Source organism: Lonchura striata, chromosome 1 (assembly GCF_050655825.1).
Source record: "Lonchura striata isolate lonStrDom1 chromosome 1, ASM5065582v1, whole genome shotgun sequence".
Classification (NCBI taxonomy): Eukaryota; Metazoa; Chordata; class Aves; order Passeriformes; family Estrildidae; genus Lonchura; species Lonchura striata.
The window spans coordinates 5,440,624-5,457,655 of record NC_140703.1 but is presented as its reverse complement, the minus strand read 5'-3'; the positions used below and the strand labels follow the sequence as shown (position 1 = coordinate 5,457,655).

Genomic DNA, 17,032 nt, shown 5'->3' with positions numbered 1-17,032 from the left:
GGGCAGTGCCGGGGAGTCCGGGATGGAGACGCCCCTTGGTGTGGGGAGGGGTGGATTTCCCCCAGATCCGACCTGCTACCATGGATCCCCCCCAGCAGCACCCCTGCAGGAAGGAGACACACACACCCCCCACACACACCCCAAAAATTGGGGAATTCATGCAGGGCTGGGAGGTTCGGGCTCGCCGGCGCTGCTGCAGGAGCCGCCGATGGGAACAGGGCAGCGAGGTGGCCCCTGGAGGGGGGTGACGTGGGATGGACCCCCTGGCACAGCCGGTGGGATGTCTCGGAGCAGCCAGGACCCCTGGCCAGCAGCAGGTTGGGTGCTCCCACTGAGGATGCCACGGGTGCAGTGCTGGTGGTGCCCCTCGTGCCCAGCTGCCCACCACACCAGCGCTGCCGTGCTGGTGGGTTTCGTGGCACAGTGAGGATGCTGGCAGCCCATCCATAGATCCCTGTTTCCCCTGTAACCCTCCCAGCTCCCCCGAGGTGGGTTCCCCACTTTTCTTTTGGTTTTGTTTCTGTTTTTTTTTTTTAACCATTCTGTAATTTATTACCCATGTTTGCAAATGCCACTAATCCAAATTAAACTTAATTTATTGACACTGGCTGCTGGCCCTCAGCCCTTGTTGCACCCCACACCCACCATGGGTTGCACGGGTGGGGGGGCTGCATAGTCCCCACCCCCGGACCCTTTGAGACCCACCAGAACCCCCCAGATGATGCCACAGACCCCCAGCACCTTAGGGATTATTTTGGGTGCCCCCCACTCAAAGACCCCAAGCAGCTATAGGAAGCTGAAGGGACACCCCATGGGAAGCCCCCTCAAGTGGGGTGAGGAGAGGGGTGCCCCACACAGCCCCCCTGGCCTCTAGGGGCCCTCTGGGGGGTGATGATGAAGAAGGCCTTGAGGGCATTGGGATGGTGGCAAGGAGCATGACAGGCTATTGGGGGAGTGGTCTGAGGTACCCAAGGTGGGCAAGAAGGGGACAAGGGACCTGGTCCCCGCCTTGCTGGGACCAGTACAGCCAGCTTGGAGGGGTCACAGATTATGCTGGGACCCCAGTTCTTCCCCTGGGTTCCCCATCTTGCCCCCCTCAGACTATTCCACAGCCATTGCATGAACATGATAAAAATCACTCCAGGTTTACCAAACACCTCCAAATACAGGAGCTGGGGGTTTAGTGAGGGGAAGTTCACACCAAACACCCCAGTAACAGAGGGGGGATGCTGGGGGATGCCAGGGGCACCTGGCCCATCCTTCATCTCAGCCGGAGTGAGGTTTTGGGGGGGGGGGGGTAGCATCACCCCCATCCCCCCTGAGGACAGCATGGAGGGAGCATCCCAGTGGGGAAGGCACAGTGGGGGGGCCCTTGTCCTGGGGACCCCCACCCTGGGGACCCTCCTGGAAGGACACTTGGCAAGGCTGGGGCTGAGCACCCACAAGGAGACCCGGCTGCCAGCCCCGCTGTCCCCAAGGGCAGCCCAAACCCCCGCGGGGCAGGCAGACACAGCAAGTACCTAATGGGCAAACTGGGAGGGAGTGGGGGACACGCCCCGGAGGCACTGGTGGTGTGGGGTGGGCTCTGGGGGAAGGCACTCATCTGGCTCTGCTGTGACAGGATTCCCAGGCTGGGGATGGGGCTCCCAGCGTGGGGACAGGCACTCCCAGAGTGGGGACAGGGACCCTGCCATGTGGGAATGGGACACCCATGGTGGGGAACGGGACCCCGGGGGTAGGGACGGAATCCCCAGTATAGGGATGACAGGACCCCGGGGATGGACCCTCAGGGTGGGGGTGGGACCCCTAGGAATGAAGGCAGCACCCCCAGGATGGGAACAGGGACCATCATGGTGGGGATGGAAGCCCCAGGGATGGTGACAGGGATTCCTGGGGGGGAGATGGAACCTCTGGAGATGGGAACAGGAACTCCCAGGGGTGGTGACAGCACACCCAGGGCAGGGATGGGGATCATCAGAGTGGGGGTAGAAGCCCTGCTGTGCAGATATGAAGTCCAGGGTGGGGACAGGATTCCCTGGAGCTGAGACAGGGACCTACAGCAAGGGGATGGGACACCCAGTGATGGCGACAGGCACAACCTGGGTGGGGATGGGGATCTTCCAGGGTGGGAGTGGGACATCCATCTTGATGACAGGGACCCTCAGGGGAACAGTGCCCTGGGGTGGGGACAGGAACCCTCACAGTGGGGGTGGGACCATCAGGATGGGGACAGAATCATTAGAGCTGGGGATGGGGACCCTGAGCTGTGCCTAGTGTTGTCTATGGGGGCTGGCTGAGCTATCCCGTCCCGTCCCATCCCGTCCCATCCCAGGCATCATGAAGGCACTTGGGTCGAGACATGACTTTGCTCAGAGCCTCCTCCTAGCTGTGAGGGGGTCATGGGGGGAGCCAGGATCCCAATGGTTACCCCCCAACCACCTCTTCCCCCATCCCTTCTCCCAATAAATAAAAAAATAACTTAAATGTGAGGGCCCCCCGTAGGGATCCTCATGTGAAATTATCTGACCAGGACCCAGCACCCCCTGTCTCCCCACTGCCCCTTCCCACCCCATTACCCTGCATCCAGGGGTGGGGGGCGGGCTGTGGAGGTCGTGGGGTTCCCACTTGCTGCTGGTGATGTGGGATGAACGGATGCAGGATGTGGGACTTTGGGATGAGGATCCTCAGCTGCAGGATGCACGGCTGCAGGATCTGGGACGTGCATCCACGGGACCCAGGATATGTGGCCACGGGATGCTGGGCTGTGGACACACAGCCAAAGGAGCTGGGAGGTCTGGGGTGCATGGCCACAGGATCTGGGGTGCTCAGCTGCAGGATGCAGGGCCACACGGTCCAGATGTGTGGCAGCAGGATGCAGAATGCACAGCCGTGGGATCCGGGACGTGCATCTGCGGGATGCAGGATGCTGGGCTGCAGGACACACAGCTGCAAGGTCTGAGACGCAGGGCTGCAGGATTTGGCATGCTGGGCCGCAGGATGCAGGATGTGCAGCTGCAGGATCTGGGATGCTGGGCCACGGGAGGCACGGGGTGCTGGATGTGCAGCTACTTGCGGAGCTGGAGGCTCTCCAGAAGGACGCGCTTGTGGCCAGGCTCCAGCACTCCAGCTTCCTCCAGGTCTTCCTCTGTGATGTCACTGGGAAGGAGGCACAAATATGGGGCTCTCTGACCCTGAGGGGCACCCCAGACTCGGCTGGGGTCCCCACCTGGGGGTGCTAGGGCCCCCACTCAGGTTGCTGGGTGCACACCCAGGCTTCATCCTGTCCCTGCTGTGGGGTTTTGTGACCCTCAGGGGGCAGGGGGGATCCCGAGAGGCAAAGGGCAGTGGGGACACCCAGGGGCTGCAGGGACCCCTGAAGCAATGCCCACCCCAGGGCAGCACAGAACCTCTGGGGGGAAATGGGGCCCTGAAGGGGTAGGGGGGGCTCCCAGGGGAAGTGGAGACCCGCAGTAGCAGTGGGGAACCCCTGGGAACAGTGGGGACTACCAAGGGCAGCACCCCAACAGACCTCCCCAGAACCCAGTCATCACTGGGACCCCCTGGGGAAGACATGGACCCATGGGGCTGGCCAGGCTGGTGGTGGGAGTGGGTGGGGGTCCCTCCCCACCGTTCTGGGGGGCTGCTCACCTGAGGAACTCCAGGTCATCCCAGCCATTGCGCACCAGCCCCTCCTCGTACCGCTCCAGCCCCAGCGCCCGCAGCCACTCGCCCACACCGGGCACGGCGCCCGCACCACGGCCCTGCGCCTGCGCCCCGACAGCCTCAGCACCATGGGGCACCCCAAAGGGAGCCCCAACTGAGGTGCTGAGGACCCCCACCCATCCTGTATCACCCACCTCCTCAGCCAGGTCCTCCTGGATGCTCTCCTGGATGGAGTGGGGAGGGAAGGCAAGGGGGCGGCCATAGTCAGGGTGCAGGGAGCGAGGGGCCAGTGACCCCTTGGCCAGCAGTGGTGGTGGGGGGGCCACCCTCCCCTTCCCACCCCCGTAGTCCACCTCACTCAGTGTCTTGGCCATCTGCAGCACCGAGCAGGAGCGGTCATCCAGCAGCCCTCCCGGCAGCCCCCCAGGAGTGGGCAGCCCCCCGACTGCAGGCAGCCCCCCAGGAGTGGGCAGCCCCCCAACTGCAGGCAGCCCCCCAGTAGCAGGCGTCCCTCCAGCCCCCTCCATCCCAAATCCAGCCCTGGCGGCTGGGGGTGGCCGGGGGTGCAGCTTGGGCACGGGAGCCTCTCCGAAGGCAGCAGGGTGGGATTTGGGGTCCTCACACCCGCCGGGTACCAGCAGCTCCTTGGGGGTGCCAAAGAAGGCGTTTGGGGGGAGCTCCAGCTCCCGCGGCAGCGGTGGCGGGGGAAAATCCGGCGGTGGCAGGTTGAGGGTGCCCATGTCCTCTTCCTCATCGCTCTCGCCACCACAGCACGCCGAGGGGCACTGGCAGCGCTCCGGCACTGCCAGCTGCACCTTGGCCTTGGGGGGCTTGCCGGGGTCCCCTTGCACCAGCAGCTGGTGGGGGACCCCCTCCAGCACGTAGTATGCTGGGTTGTTGAAGCTGTTCTTCAGGGGAGCCCCCGACAGCTCTGGCATTGCCTCCGCCTTGGACCTACGGGGACAGGGTTGAGCGTGGCACCCCCAGACCAATCCCCCCCTCCCTGGCCCTGCCCATTCTCCCTCACCGGCCCGAGGTGGCCTCGTCCCTGGGGGTGCTGCGGTGTGTGGCAGGGGGACGCGGCGCTGCTGCGGTGCTGCTCTTCTCGGGCTCTTCTGGGAGCTTGGCCAGGATGGTGGTGGGGGGCTCAGCACCCGTGGGCTTCCGCCCCACAGACCTGGCAACAGGAGGTGTTGGGTGCCCCATGGGGTTTGAGTGTCTGCAATGAAGTTCAGACCCCCAGGCCAGGGCTCAGATCACCCAAGACAAGGTTCAGACCCTGTGGGATGGGTCTCAGCAGCCCAGATCAAGGCTCAGATCCCCGGGGTGGAGCTCTGCCCTCTAGGACAGGGTTCAGCCACCAAAACACAGCCAGAGCCACATTCGGAGGCTCAGAGCCCCGCCCCTGCCCCGTGTGCCACAAAACTGGCATCAGTACTGTCCCAAGTCACATCCCACACACCAGCCTAGGGGGACACTCTGAGCAATACCTGTGCCCAGCTAAATCCCTCAGGCCTCCCGACCCCCAGGAGCCAGTGCCCCCCACCCTGCCAAGCCCTGTCCCCCATACTTGGCATTGTCCTGGGTGGCCCTGGCACCTAGCAGCACCTTCCCTTTGCTGGCTGTCGTCTCATCCTTATCGACGCTGATCCACTCTGCCAGGGAACAGGGGCTCAGTGATGGAGCCCTCTCTCCACCATCCCCCCTGGGGTGGGGGCTCCTCACCATAGAGCCTCTCGCGGGTGCCCAGGCGCTCCGTGGGCACCCGGACCTTCATGGAGCCACGGATGTTGCCGGTCTCCTCACCACGGTGGGACAGGTAGGTGAGGAACTGCTGCGCTGTGCTGCCAATCATCGACTTCAGGGCAATGACACACTCCCCTGGGGGTGACAGTGGGGGAGGTTGGGGGTCTACACCCCACGGACCCCCTGGTGCTGGCAGGGCGTGGGAGTGGACACTCACCGTAGGATTCGTAACCATCGAGGGATTTGACAGTGAGCAAAAGGTGCTGGTCCTGCAGGTACTCAATCTCAGAGAGGATGGGCTTCAGCTGTGGCCAAGGGAATGGGGTGTGGCACTGAGTGGGGGTCTCCCTGTCTTCAGCTTCTCCCAGCACCCACCCTGTCAGCCCCTAGCCCCTCCTCACCGTGGGCAGCTGCCGGGATGACCACTGCACCTTGAGGAAGTTGATGTTGTCACTGCTCTGGCTGTCGTTCTCAAAGCTCTTCTTGAACTCTGTGGTGGTAGCAGGACATGGCATCAATCCTTGAGCCTTCCAGGACACCATGAGCTTCCTGGAACCCCCCTCAAGCCCTCTGGGACTCCCCACTGCCATTCCAGTCCTCACCTTCCAGGCAGGTAGAATAGAACTCGATGAAAAACTTGGTGCGACTGGAAGTCTTCACGATGGCTTCTATGCTCTCAAACTCGATGTACGCCTGCTCTGAGGACTTAGAGAGCCCTCCACGGAAAGGCGAGGCATTGGAATCCCCCTGGAACCTCTCCATTTAGATGGAGAGGTTGGACCATGGAGGGGCAGGGGACAGCGAGGTATCCCCTTGGGCATAGGCACCTTTTTTGGAAACGAACTGGGATGTCACTCCCACTTCAAAGGAGCCGAAGACGGGTGAGTGGTCACTGGTGACGATGTCATCTGTGCACCCTGCAGCCAGAGGGAATGGGGAAGAAGTCAGGACAGAGGGGGGGGGATTGTCCCCAGAACATGATGAGAGTGCTGGGGGTGGGTACACTGCTCACCATAAGCGTTGCAGTTGACGTGAGTCTCGGGGTAGGACTTCCAGAGGATGCGGTCACACCAGGACGGCACGTTGGTACGCACCTGGCAGGGGTGGGGAGCAGTGGGGGTTTAGATTGTGGTGTCCTCCCCTCCCCTGACTCCCTCTAACCCCAGCACCTACCCCTGTGGGCTTCTGCTTGTGCCAGACGTAGGTGTCCCGGGAGCCCCGCTCATAGCGGTAGGTTGGGGGGAAGGTGATCTCCTCCTCACCTGCAGGGACAGCAGTGGGTCAGGACAATCCCCAGAGGAGGGCCTGCAGCACCAGACCCTCTCGGAGCCCCCCAGTCCTCACCAAAGCGCAGGAACACCTTGTGCTTCTCCTTCTCCAGATTGAGCTGATCCACCTTCAGCAGCGGCTCCAGCTCCTTGCGGCTGATGTAGTTGAGGATCTCCTGCGGGGACAAAGGTGTTGGCACTGGGCTGGGAGGGGGACCCCGACACTCCCACCTGCCTTCCCACCCCACCCACCCCTTCCCCTGACCTGGATGTCCATGTCTAGGCGGTAATTGAGGTCCCCGAACCAGAAGAGGTGGGTGAAGCGAAGAGAGATGTCAAAGGAGCTCAGCTGCTTGTCCCCCAGTGAGAGCAGGCGCAGGATGTCCAGGTAGTTCTGGTTCCTCCTGAAGTAGGGGACACAGGGACAGGGAGTTACAGATATGAGGACAGCAGTGACAGCCCTGTCCTGGCCCAGCCCAGGGTGGGGGTGCTCACCGTGCCGTCTTCTCATTGCCAGAGGTGAGGTGGCAATTGACAAAGCCAAAGGAGGTGCCATTGAACATGAAGGAGACACCCACAGCGCCCTTGTTCCCTGTGAGGAAATGGGGACATGGGATGGGATCAGGCAACCCCTGATTCTACCTCGGGGACAGACACCCGGCCAGCCCCACGTCACGATGACAGGGCACAGTCCCCACCTGGCCAGCCAGCACAGCATGTGCAGCCTGGCACACGCTGAGAGGCCTCCTCATGAAAAACACCCCCCAGATCCCCCTCGTGCAAAGCACCCTTATCCAGGGCCTGATCGTGCAACTCACATTCCCAGACCCTTCCCTGTGCGCTGCACACGAAGCCCACCCCGTGAAACACCCGTGCTCTGGGACCCCTCCACGTGCAACACGTATTGGGACACCTCCTTGTGCAACCTGCACGCTGGGACCCCTCCCCGTGCAATGCCCACACACCAGGACTCCTCCCCATGCAAGGTACGCGTGCTGAGACTCCTCCTCATGCAACACATGCAACAAAAGAACCCCCCCAATGGTGCAGACAGCCCAGGACTCCCCCCAGTGCAGCACACGCCCCACGTCCCTCTATACCCTGCTGTGGCCCTACCCAGGGTGTTGGCGATCCCTGTCTTGACGCTGGAGGTGCTGACGTGGCTGATGCGGTTCTCGTGCTCTGGCTTCACCAGCACCACCACCTTGATGTTCCACAGGGACTGCATGGCCACCTGTGGGTGCCAGCACCCTCAGCCCCCTGCCAGCATGTGCTGGGGCCCCCTGGGGCCATGGGGGCCCCTCTGGTGTGTCCACAGGGGATGCTCATTACTGCGTCAGCCCAGCCTCTCCCACCAAGGGCTGTTCCCCGTGGAATCCCACCACCATCAATCAGTGTCCACAGCTATCCAGCACAGGGAGACCACCCCAAAATGCTTTGTGTCGGCAGACTCGGAGCACCCACAGCCACCCAGCACCATGAGAGCGCCCCAGAACAGCTGGGGTCACAGAGCCAGAGCACAGCCACCCCTGGCACACTGAGCATCACACACCTCCACCACCCACCAGTGCCTGCACCCCACAGCCCCCAAGGTGCCCTGGAGCCCCTGGCTCTTACCGGGCGGTACTCCACCTCTGTGAAGTCTTTGAGCACCGTGCGCAGAAAATCCACCCACTCCTTGTCTCCCAGAGAATTCTCCTGGGTGCCGAAGACGTAGATGTCGTGTGGTATGGCCATCGTCACCTCATCCAGGGTCTTGCCCAGCCCCTTGGAGGTGATCCACGAAGTGATGTTTTTTGGGGGGGGAACGCCGCCTGCAGGAGGGACAGCACAGTCAGGGGGACCCCGGGGCTTTGACATCCCACCGAGGGCTGCCCCCCGCCCTGCTCACCCATGTTCCAGGTGCCAATGAAGACAGAGATCATGTCAGGCTCATCCTGGTGGGAATGCTTGTTCTTCATCAGCTGCAAGAGCTGACAGAAGGCCTCACGTTTCTGCAGAAGGGGGAAGTGAGGGGGGGTAGAGGGGCTCCCTACAACCCTATCCCGCCCCCTGCTTTGGCTGAGCCAAAACTGGCACCTTCTGGGCATGGGGGACCGCCCCAGGGACATCACACAGCCATCAGGCACCGGTACCCAGCGCCTGTCCCTGAGCCCTGCCAGGGCCCAGGGGTCAAATCCTGCCCACCCCATCCCTACGAGGGACCCCTTGTCCCCTGCCCGTCTCCAGCTGAGCATTACCCACCCGAGCACTGACAAAAACAAAGTCTTTCCGTTGCGTTTTATCCTTTTCCTTCTCGAAGACGATGCCCAGCTTGTTCTGCACCCGCTGTGACTTGATCAGCTGCCGGACTGAGGAGGAGTGGCAAGAACTGAGAGGGTGCTGGGTGCTAGCCAAGTGCTGGAACCCCCCAGGCCATGCTTTGGGGGACCCCCAAGATGGGGACACCCCCAGCATGAGGAAATCCCCCAGCTTCCAGCTCACCACTGAGCCTCACAGGGATGCTCCCCAGTGCAAAGGGAGTCCCACGGATGCTGGGGCCCCCCAGACACCTCCCCACTCACTCTTGTCATGGGTGAAGGTGTTCCAGTCCTCCTGGGAGTCCTTCTGCTTCTTCAGTACCACTAGTTTGCCCCCCTCCACATCCACGCTCAGCGTGTACTTCTGTGACTTCCCAATCTTGGTCAGGTCCCCCAGGGTGATATCCAGCTTCACCTGCCGGGGGACACTGGGATGAGGGAGGACACAGGGGACTCCCCCAGCAGCCTGTCTGGCATCTGGCCTCCCCCAGAAACACCTGGGGGTCTGTGCCCTCCGTGTCACACCGGAGGTTCCCAGCTGATGCTGAAATCCCCACAAAACTCCAAAACTCAGTAGGACAGGGGGTAGGGCAGGGCTCACCTCGAAGGTCTGCACTGGGATGCTCTTGGCCTTGCGGGAGAGGGGTTGAAGGGGGGTGGCAGGGGTGGCTGAGCTCATCTCCTGCAGGGCCTTCAATGCCTGCCAGAGCCCCAGCAGAGTCAGATGAGAGCCCACCAGTCCCCCAGCTCCATCAACCCCTCCAGTCCCACCAATCTTCCAAGCCCCACCAGACCTCACAGTCCACAAGGCCCCACCAGCCCCCTCAGCCCTACCAGTGTCAGCTCCACTGGCCCTCCCGAGTCCCACTGGTGCCTCAATCCCACAAGCTCATCCCCAGTCCCCCAGCTCCACCAGCCCAACAATCTCTGCCAGTCCTGCCAGCGCCCTCAGCCCCACAGTCTCTCCAGTTCATTCAGACCCCTCAGAACACCCCCATCAGACCATCCATCCCTGCATCTCCAGCCTTACCTTCTTCTCGATGGAGGACAGGAAATCTTTCAGCACGGAGAGTTTCAGCACCAGGTTCTCCAGCTCCTGCTCTCCACTCTGCCCTGCTGTCTGGAACCCCCAGCAGGATACCCCAGCACTGGGATGTGAACCCCAGACCCACACCAGAGCCTCCCCCCACCCCAAGTGGCAGAGCCCACTGGCAATCTGGGATGGGGTAGGATGGTGTTTCTCCAGTTTTCCCCACCACCTATGGATGGTACCATGGTGGGGTCTGTGGGTGCAGTCCATGGTGGGGGATTGCCACTGCTATGTCCCCATATTCCCTTTACCTGTTGCAGAATCTTGGAGACCATGGGGGAGCTCTGCTGGTCAAACACCTTGGAGAGGATCTCCAGCCCTGCCAGCACCTTGTCCACCTCGCTGGAGAGGCAAGAGGAGCCGGCTCACTGGGTGGCACAGACATCCTTCCATCTTTTCACCTGTCCCAGTGCCCGGCATTCACCTGTGCAGCCGTTTGCAGGAGGTGACAAGAGTCTTGTTGAGGTGGGGGAGGCTGTTGGCCCCTCCCTTCACTGCCTCCAGATCCAGGCTGTAGCTGCCCTTCAGGTACTCGTGAGAGATGCTGCTGATCCCATTGGTGCTACAGAGAGAGCACCCAGGGGGTGAGAGGCAGCAGGGAGGAGCAGGGGACAGACAGGGCACAGGCAGGAGACAGACAGACCCTCACCTCTCCACTGGCCCCTCTGGCACAGATGGTCCCAGGCCAGTGGGGCTGAGCCCCGCTGAGGTGCCAGAGAAACTGGTGGAGCCGGAGCGTGGTGGCAACGGCGGCTTCTCATCTTCTCCATCTGCAATGGGGCAATGAGGGGGCAAGTTACTACCACCCCAGGGGTCTCAGGACCCTATTAACCCACCCCCCCATGTCACCCTGCCATACCCGAGTAGTCCCTGTCCTCCACGGTCTCCTTTTCTTTCTCCCTCTCGACAGGGAAGAGCAGGGTGCAGACCAGCCCCTGGTTGGGCTGCAGGTACAGGGCGATCAGCTCGCTGAGTGTCTTGAAGCGCCGCACCTGCACCCCCTGTGACGTCTGCGGGGACACGGGGACACCGTGACCATCAGCACCTGCAGCCAACATCCCCAGACTCCCCCGGGTGGAGACACCACCAAGCAGGGAACCCACCATGCAGGGATGCCACCATGCAAAGATGCCCACAAATAGGAATCTCCCCAGGCAGGGATACCACCATGCAGGGACCCCCCCCCATGCAGGGATAATACCATGCAAGGATCCCCTCACGCAGAGCTGCCACCATGCAGGGATGTTCCCATGAAGGGACCCCCATGCAGGAACCCCTCCATGCAGGGACCTCCACGCAGGATGGGGGGCTGACCCCACGGTGGGGACCAGGGCCTATTGCAGGGGGCCTGCAGGGCTGGTAGGTGGGCTGACAGGGTGCAGGCAGCAGCAATCCCTTGGCCTCCTCCCTCCCAAGGGCAGCTTTTCCTGCCTGCCTGGCCAGCACAAAGAGGGTTCTGTTGCTCTAAAAATACCCAGTGCCACAGCCGGCCAAGACAGGCACGGCCAAGCCATCCGGCACAGCCGGGCATGCACGTGGCATCGGGCCAGGGCTGAGCCCAGCACAGCCAGAGAGACAGGTAAACTCGCAGCACAAAGGCAGCACTGAGTACTGCTGAGCTGGAGACCCCCCCACTGCCCACGAGCCTGAGGGTGCCCCGTGCCCGCGCTGCCCACCTGCACGGCCAGGAAATCCTCCTCGTCCGGCAGGATGCGGTAGGTGTGCACGTGTTTCTGGAACCTGTGGCAGCAGGGAGGGCATCAGGGTGCTGGGGGTTGGGTAGTGTCCCCCCCAGCTGGCTGCACAGCCCCTGCCAGCCCCAAAGGGATGCTCAAGATTCATCCAGTCAGAGCCCTACTTCACCAGCACCAACAGTGAGGAGCTCCAATACCACTATACCCCATAAAATGCAGTGAGCTGACAGGAAACCCATGGAAAAATCATGGGAAGACGCTTGCAGAATGGGTGCTGGGAGTCCGAGAGTGACTCCCCTGCTTGCTCCGACCCCACAATTGACACCACTACGTCCTTGGCAGTGCTGCTGCCCCTGCTGCACTGCCTGTCTGTGCCAGAGGCACTGTCCCCAGCCCACAGCACAGGCAGGAGCTGGCAGGAGCAAGCAGGAGCTGGCAGCCAGGACACCAGGAAACAATTTATTTTCCTGTGGAAGCTGACAGGAACCAAGGACATGATCCCGGGGCAGGGGGTGACGGGCAGCGCTAAGAGATGGGGTGACAGCAACAGTGGGTGCAAGGAGCAGGATTGGAAGCCCTCCCCATTTCAGGGACTCCAAGAGACAGGGAGCCTCAGCACTGCCAGACCTCCCCCCTCCAGGGCTGTCAGCAGGGACTGTGCCTCCTTGGCTGGCCTCTGGCCACAGAGGTCACCATAAGCATTGAGGCTGCTGTCACCACCAGGGCCACTGAGATGCTGTGTTCCCTGCCCCAGCTCAACACAGGGCTGGGGGACTGGGACAGGGCAGAATCCATCCCCCCATGCTGTGCTGTGTCTCTGGACAGGGTGCTGTGCCCCTGGACAGGGTGCTGTGCCCCCAAATCTTACCCCCTGCAGTCAGGTCCCCTGGTGCCACCCTACACTTCTGGTTACCTTGCCACCACCCCACACCACCAGGTCCCCTGGTGCCACCACACTCCCTGCAGTGCCAGGTACCCCATTTCTCTGTTTCCTCTGGAGGTATGACCTATCCCAGCATCATTGGGGTCTTCCCAGGTGCCCTAATACCCAGTCAGGGGTCATTGTGAGAATGTGGGGCCATGGAGAACTCCCCAAGTTGTAGCAGGGGGCTGAATGGGAATCCACTATGGGGAGGATGTGTGGAAAACCCCGCTAGAGTAGGTGAAGGGATCAGGGGTTCCCAGACTCAAAGGAGTCTGTGGGAGAATCCCAGCTGGTAGGATGGGGGAGGGCACAAAGAGACACCCCCAAATGAAGGCAGCTTAAGGGGTCTCTGTGGGAAGTCCTAATACACAATTGGGGTCTCCATAGCAGGAACACCAGTGGAGGTGTGATGTGGGTACGAGAGGAACCCCAGCATAGCACTAATATGTGGATTGGAGGGGCAAGGAGCAGGATCCTTAGGAGGAACCTCAGCTGTGGGGGACATCGAGGAGTTCTCTGTGGATAACTGGCAGGGGGCTGGAGGGACACCCAGCACAGGGGTTGCTACTGTGGAAGGGCCCCCTGGCTGCCCAGTCCCACACTGCTGTCGCTGCTATTTTGGTATTTTGGTGAGCAGTGACGGGGAGGGGGGGCCAGAGAGCACCGGGCTTGGGCACAAAGAGCCTTTATGCAGGAGCAACGGGACTCCCCTGTCGGCTCTGACGCACAGCACCCTGCCACGGCCCCGCTAGCTCAGCGGGCACCCCGTATCCCCACTGCTCTGTGGCACCTACCACCCCGCTCCACCAAGAGCAGGATGTGGGCACCCTGGCAAGGGGGATACCGTGCGCCCACCGGCACCACCTTGGCACTGGTGTCCCCCATGAACTGGCGCTGAGCCAGGATGGAAGCTCCAAGCCCCCACGCTCCTGTGGGACACTACAGCAGGACTGTCCCCACTAGCACTGCTCACCAGCCAGTGATGTCAGCACACCCAGCACACACACTGCCATATGCTAACCCTGTGGGCTCCAGTGATGCCCCAATATGCAACAGCGAGGCCACAAGTGTGGCACCCTGGCGTGCCATGGTGAGACACCCAAGTGTGCCACGGCAAGAGCACAGTGAGATGTCCTGGTGTGCCACATCCGTCCCAGTGAGTCCATGGTGCACCAGTGGGAGGGTTAAAGGAAGCCGACGCTGCCGGGATCCCGCTGCAGTTCCCTTTCCTCCTCCTGATTCTGCAGCTATTTTTAGGGCCCCAGGAATAGCTGAGGCCAGTGGCTCCATAGCCTTGTCCACCCACTCATTGGCAATGGGGGTGCCTGGTGAGATCACAGCACCAGGGACGCCCAATAGCTCTTGCTGGAGTGCAGCTTGCCAACCTGGCATCCCCACGTTGGGCTTTGCCATGCTGCATGGTCCCAGTGCCACAGGCCAGCCTCGTGGTACCCACGGCCTCCTCACTGAGCAGTGAGAGGCATCAGTGACAGACACACCTTACCCAGGCACCCGTACCACAATGCTGTCTGTAGCCCCCTATCACCCACACTGGTGCCACAATGCCCTCCAGCCACATGGCACCATTAGGTGCTGGAATTACATGCTCTCCCAGGGCTGTGCTAGTGCTGCTTGCTAGCCCAGCTCTGTGGTGGGGAGCCAGTGCCCAGAGCCACGCTGTGCCCATTTGGCTGGGAAACTGCATTTGCCACGGTCCAGGGGGAAGGACATCTATGCCACCATGGAGGCTGCATGCCTGGCAACTGCGTGTGGCACCAGCACACAGTACCCCAGGCCAGGGCAGGCCAGCTCACAGTACACTCCCAATTCTCCCACAGGCTCTCAGGGCACAGAAAAGCTTTAAGTGCCCTCATCACCACCTCACAACCACATCAAGGTCCAGGTGCTGGCACAGGTAGCCAGCCTTGAGCAGAGCCGGCGGCACGCCCCAGGAGCATCCCAGCACAACGAGGTGCCAGAGGCCCCAGGTATGGTGGGGGTGCTGGGGTGCACCACTGGGCAAAGGCACTTCAGGACCCCCAGGGCTGTCAGCACTCACCTGTGACCTGGCACAAGCTGGGAGCCATGGAGTTCCATGGCACAACTCAAGGGCATAGAGCTGTCCCCCCTTCCCAGACTGGGGACCCCCAGTGCCATGGGTAGGCTCAGGGACCCCAAGAGTGTGGGGTAGGGTAACAAAGCACCCCTGGAGCCAGCCCAATATCCCCCCAATGTCCAGAGATTGCCAGCCCCTCCGGAGTCTGTTGGTTTCTGGGCTCCTGGGAAACCCGGGCCACAGCTGGTGCCATTCTCCTAGTGCCCTGTGTCCCAGAAGTGCCAGTGTCCCTCTGAACCCCCAGGTCTCCCCATGTCTGTGCCCCCACAGCACCCACCAACCAGAGCTGTCCCAGCCTTCTTGTGCCCAAATTCCTAGCAAGCCCCACAGTACTGGTGACCCCCATGTTCACTGTATCCCTCAGGTGGCTTTCCCTCTCTGTCTGTTGCCCTCTTGATGTTTCGCCCACCCCCCAATGCTCCCTGCGTGTTCCCCTGGATCCCTTCCAGTGATCTCCACTGCTTCCTCTGCCCGTGCTTCCTTGGCACCCCCCCGTCCCGACCTCGGTGGCTCTCCCACTGTTCTTCCCAGTTCTCTGCCAGTGCTTCCCTGGACACCTGCCCTGTGTCTCCTGAACCTCCTGGGTCTCCTGAATCCCTGCAATGACCCCACCATGACGCCCCAGTGCTCTCCCTGGGACCTCGCTGGCGCTCCCCCAAACCCTCCCCTCTGCTCGTCCAGAACCCACCCCCGGCTGCCCTCCAGACCTCCTGCTCTCCTCGGACCATCCCCGAGGCCCCTCTGGTGCCGCCCTGAACACTCCACTCCTACGCCCGAATCTCCCCCGGTACCCCCGCCCCGTTTCTCCCGGGATTCCCCCCCCCGCAAAGCTCCGGCGGTATCTAGCCGGTGCCCCCCTCGAGCAGAACCCGCTGTTCTCCCAGGGTCGCCCCCGGTCCTCCCCCCGACACCCTGCCCGTGCCTCCGCAGCTCCCCCGTCCCCCACCTTTCCCCGCCCCGGTGCCCCCCCTCCGGTCACCCCCGGTGGCCGCTCCCGGATCTCCCGCCGTGCTCCGCCGGTACCGCGTGGGTCTCGGCCCGGCATCCCCCCGCCCGTACCCCACTCACAGCAGGCAGAGCGCGTAGGCCCCCGCCACGCTTTCGCTGTCCCGCACCAGGAAGCTGCCGTCCCGCCCGGCCCGCGCCAGCTGCTCCTCGGCCGCCGCCCGGCTCAGGTCCCGGTGGTACCAGGGGGGCACCGGCACCGGGGCCGCTCCTCCCGCGCCCCCCGCGCCCGCCATGCTCCGCCGCCGGGGCCGCGCCGCGGGGCCGCGCTCCGAGGGGGAGGGAGGCCGAGGGGCGGGCACCGGGGCGGGGAAAGGTGGGGGACGGGGACATCCCGGGGACAGGCGGGGTCTCCGGGGCTTGGGGGCACCGGGGGCCCCTGGGTACCTCATCGGTGTCCCCCGGAGAGATCCGGGGGTGGCCGCCGGGAAGGGCGATCGAGGGAGGTCGAGAGGGGTACCGGGGGGGACCCACGGGGGATCCTGGGGGAGCAGCAGCGGGGAGCCTGGGGGAGCACCGGTGAGGTAACGGGGGAGCATTGGTGGGGTCCTGGGGGGCGCACCTGAGAGGCACCGGGGCAGATCAGGGGCCATGAGTAGGATGTTCAGGGGGAATCGGGGGTTCTGATCGAGGGGCAGCGGCACCGAGGGGGGGAGAGCAGCACCGGGTAGCGGGCAGCAGCAGTGGGGAGCACGGGGAGGATGGAGAGCACCGGGGCGGGGAGCACCTGGGAGGGGGAAAGCACTTGGAGAGATAGGGACACTAGGGGAGCCTGGGAGGGGGAAAGCACTTGGAGAGATAAGGACACTAGGGGAGCACCCAGGGGCACATCGAAGGGAAGAGCAGGGGCACGGTGGTATGAAGGCATCGGCGGTGTGAAGGTACCGGGGAGCCGGGCACTGGGAAAAGGGGGACCGCGGTGGGGCAGGGCTGGGGTCGGGGGCTGAAGAAGTGGGGGGCGCCACCCGGTTTCGCCACCAAAACCGGGGACTTCTCCACGGTCCAGGGATCGGAACGGTGCCACCCCACAGCTGGGAACACGGAGCGTGTGGGGGGCAAAGGGACACCAGGGGTGGGCTCCGGGCCAGCGGAACTCCCTTGACATGCTCCCACCTCAGAGTCCCCATGATGTCCTCTCCTTTTCCCCCATAGTTTTCCCAGTCTCATCCTGTGCACCCCAGGGTGGCAGTGACGCCCGGGGCCCTGGAGCCGTATCAGGTGCTAG

The 17,032-nt window shown here is 62.9% G+C and overlaps 1 protein-coding gene across 2 annotated transcripts; it reads right to left on the bottom strand.

Annotated features, from left to right (window-relative positions):
- Positions 1-578: 578 nt before the first annotated feature.
- On the bottom strand, positions 579-16,096 carry INPPL1 (inositol polyphosphate phosphatase like 1). 2 transcript variants are annotated; one of them, XM_077790939.2, is made up of 28 exons: positions 15,871-16,095; positions 11,744-11,807; positions 10,927-11,077; positions 10,717-10,837; positions 10,492-10,629; positions 10,319-10,409; positions 10,008-10,097; positions 9,579-9,677; positions 9,242-9,392; positions 8,922-9,028; positions 8,569-8,671; positions 8,295-8,491; positions 7,794-7,911; positions 7,173-7,269; positions 6,943-7,081; positions 6,754-6,853; positions 6,583-6,671; positions 6,422-6,503; positions 6,237-6,326; positions 6,012-6,125; positions 5,811-5,899; positions 5,627-5,714; positions 5,389-5,544; positions 5,234-5,318; positions 4,691-4,840; positions 3,858-4,617; positions 3,649-3,767; positions 579-3,156 (listed from the first exon to the last, which is right to left on the bottom strand). In XM_077790939.2, the coding sequence occupies exons 1-28, from the start codon at positions 16,041-16,043 to the stop codon at positions 3,066-3,068; spliced, it is 3,852 nt and encodes a 1,283-aa protein (XP_077647065.2). In that variant the 5' UTR covers positions 16,044-16,095; the 3' UTR covers positions 579-3,065. The 2 variants fall into 2 exon arrangements, with proteins under 2 accessions (XP_077647065.2, XP_077647064.2); XM_077790938.2 differs by having other exon boundaries at positions 3,649-4,617; positions 15,871-16,096.
- Positions 16,097-17,032: the final 936 nt, after the last annotated feature.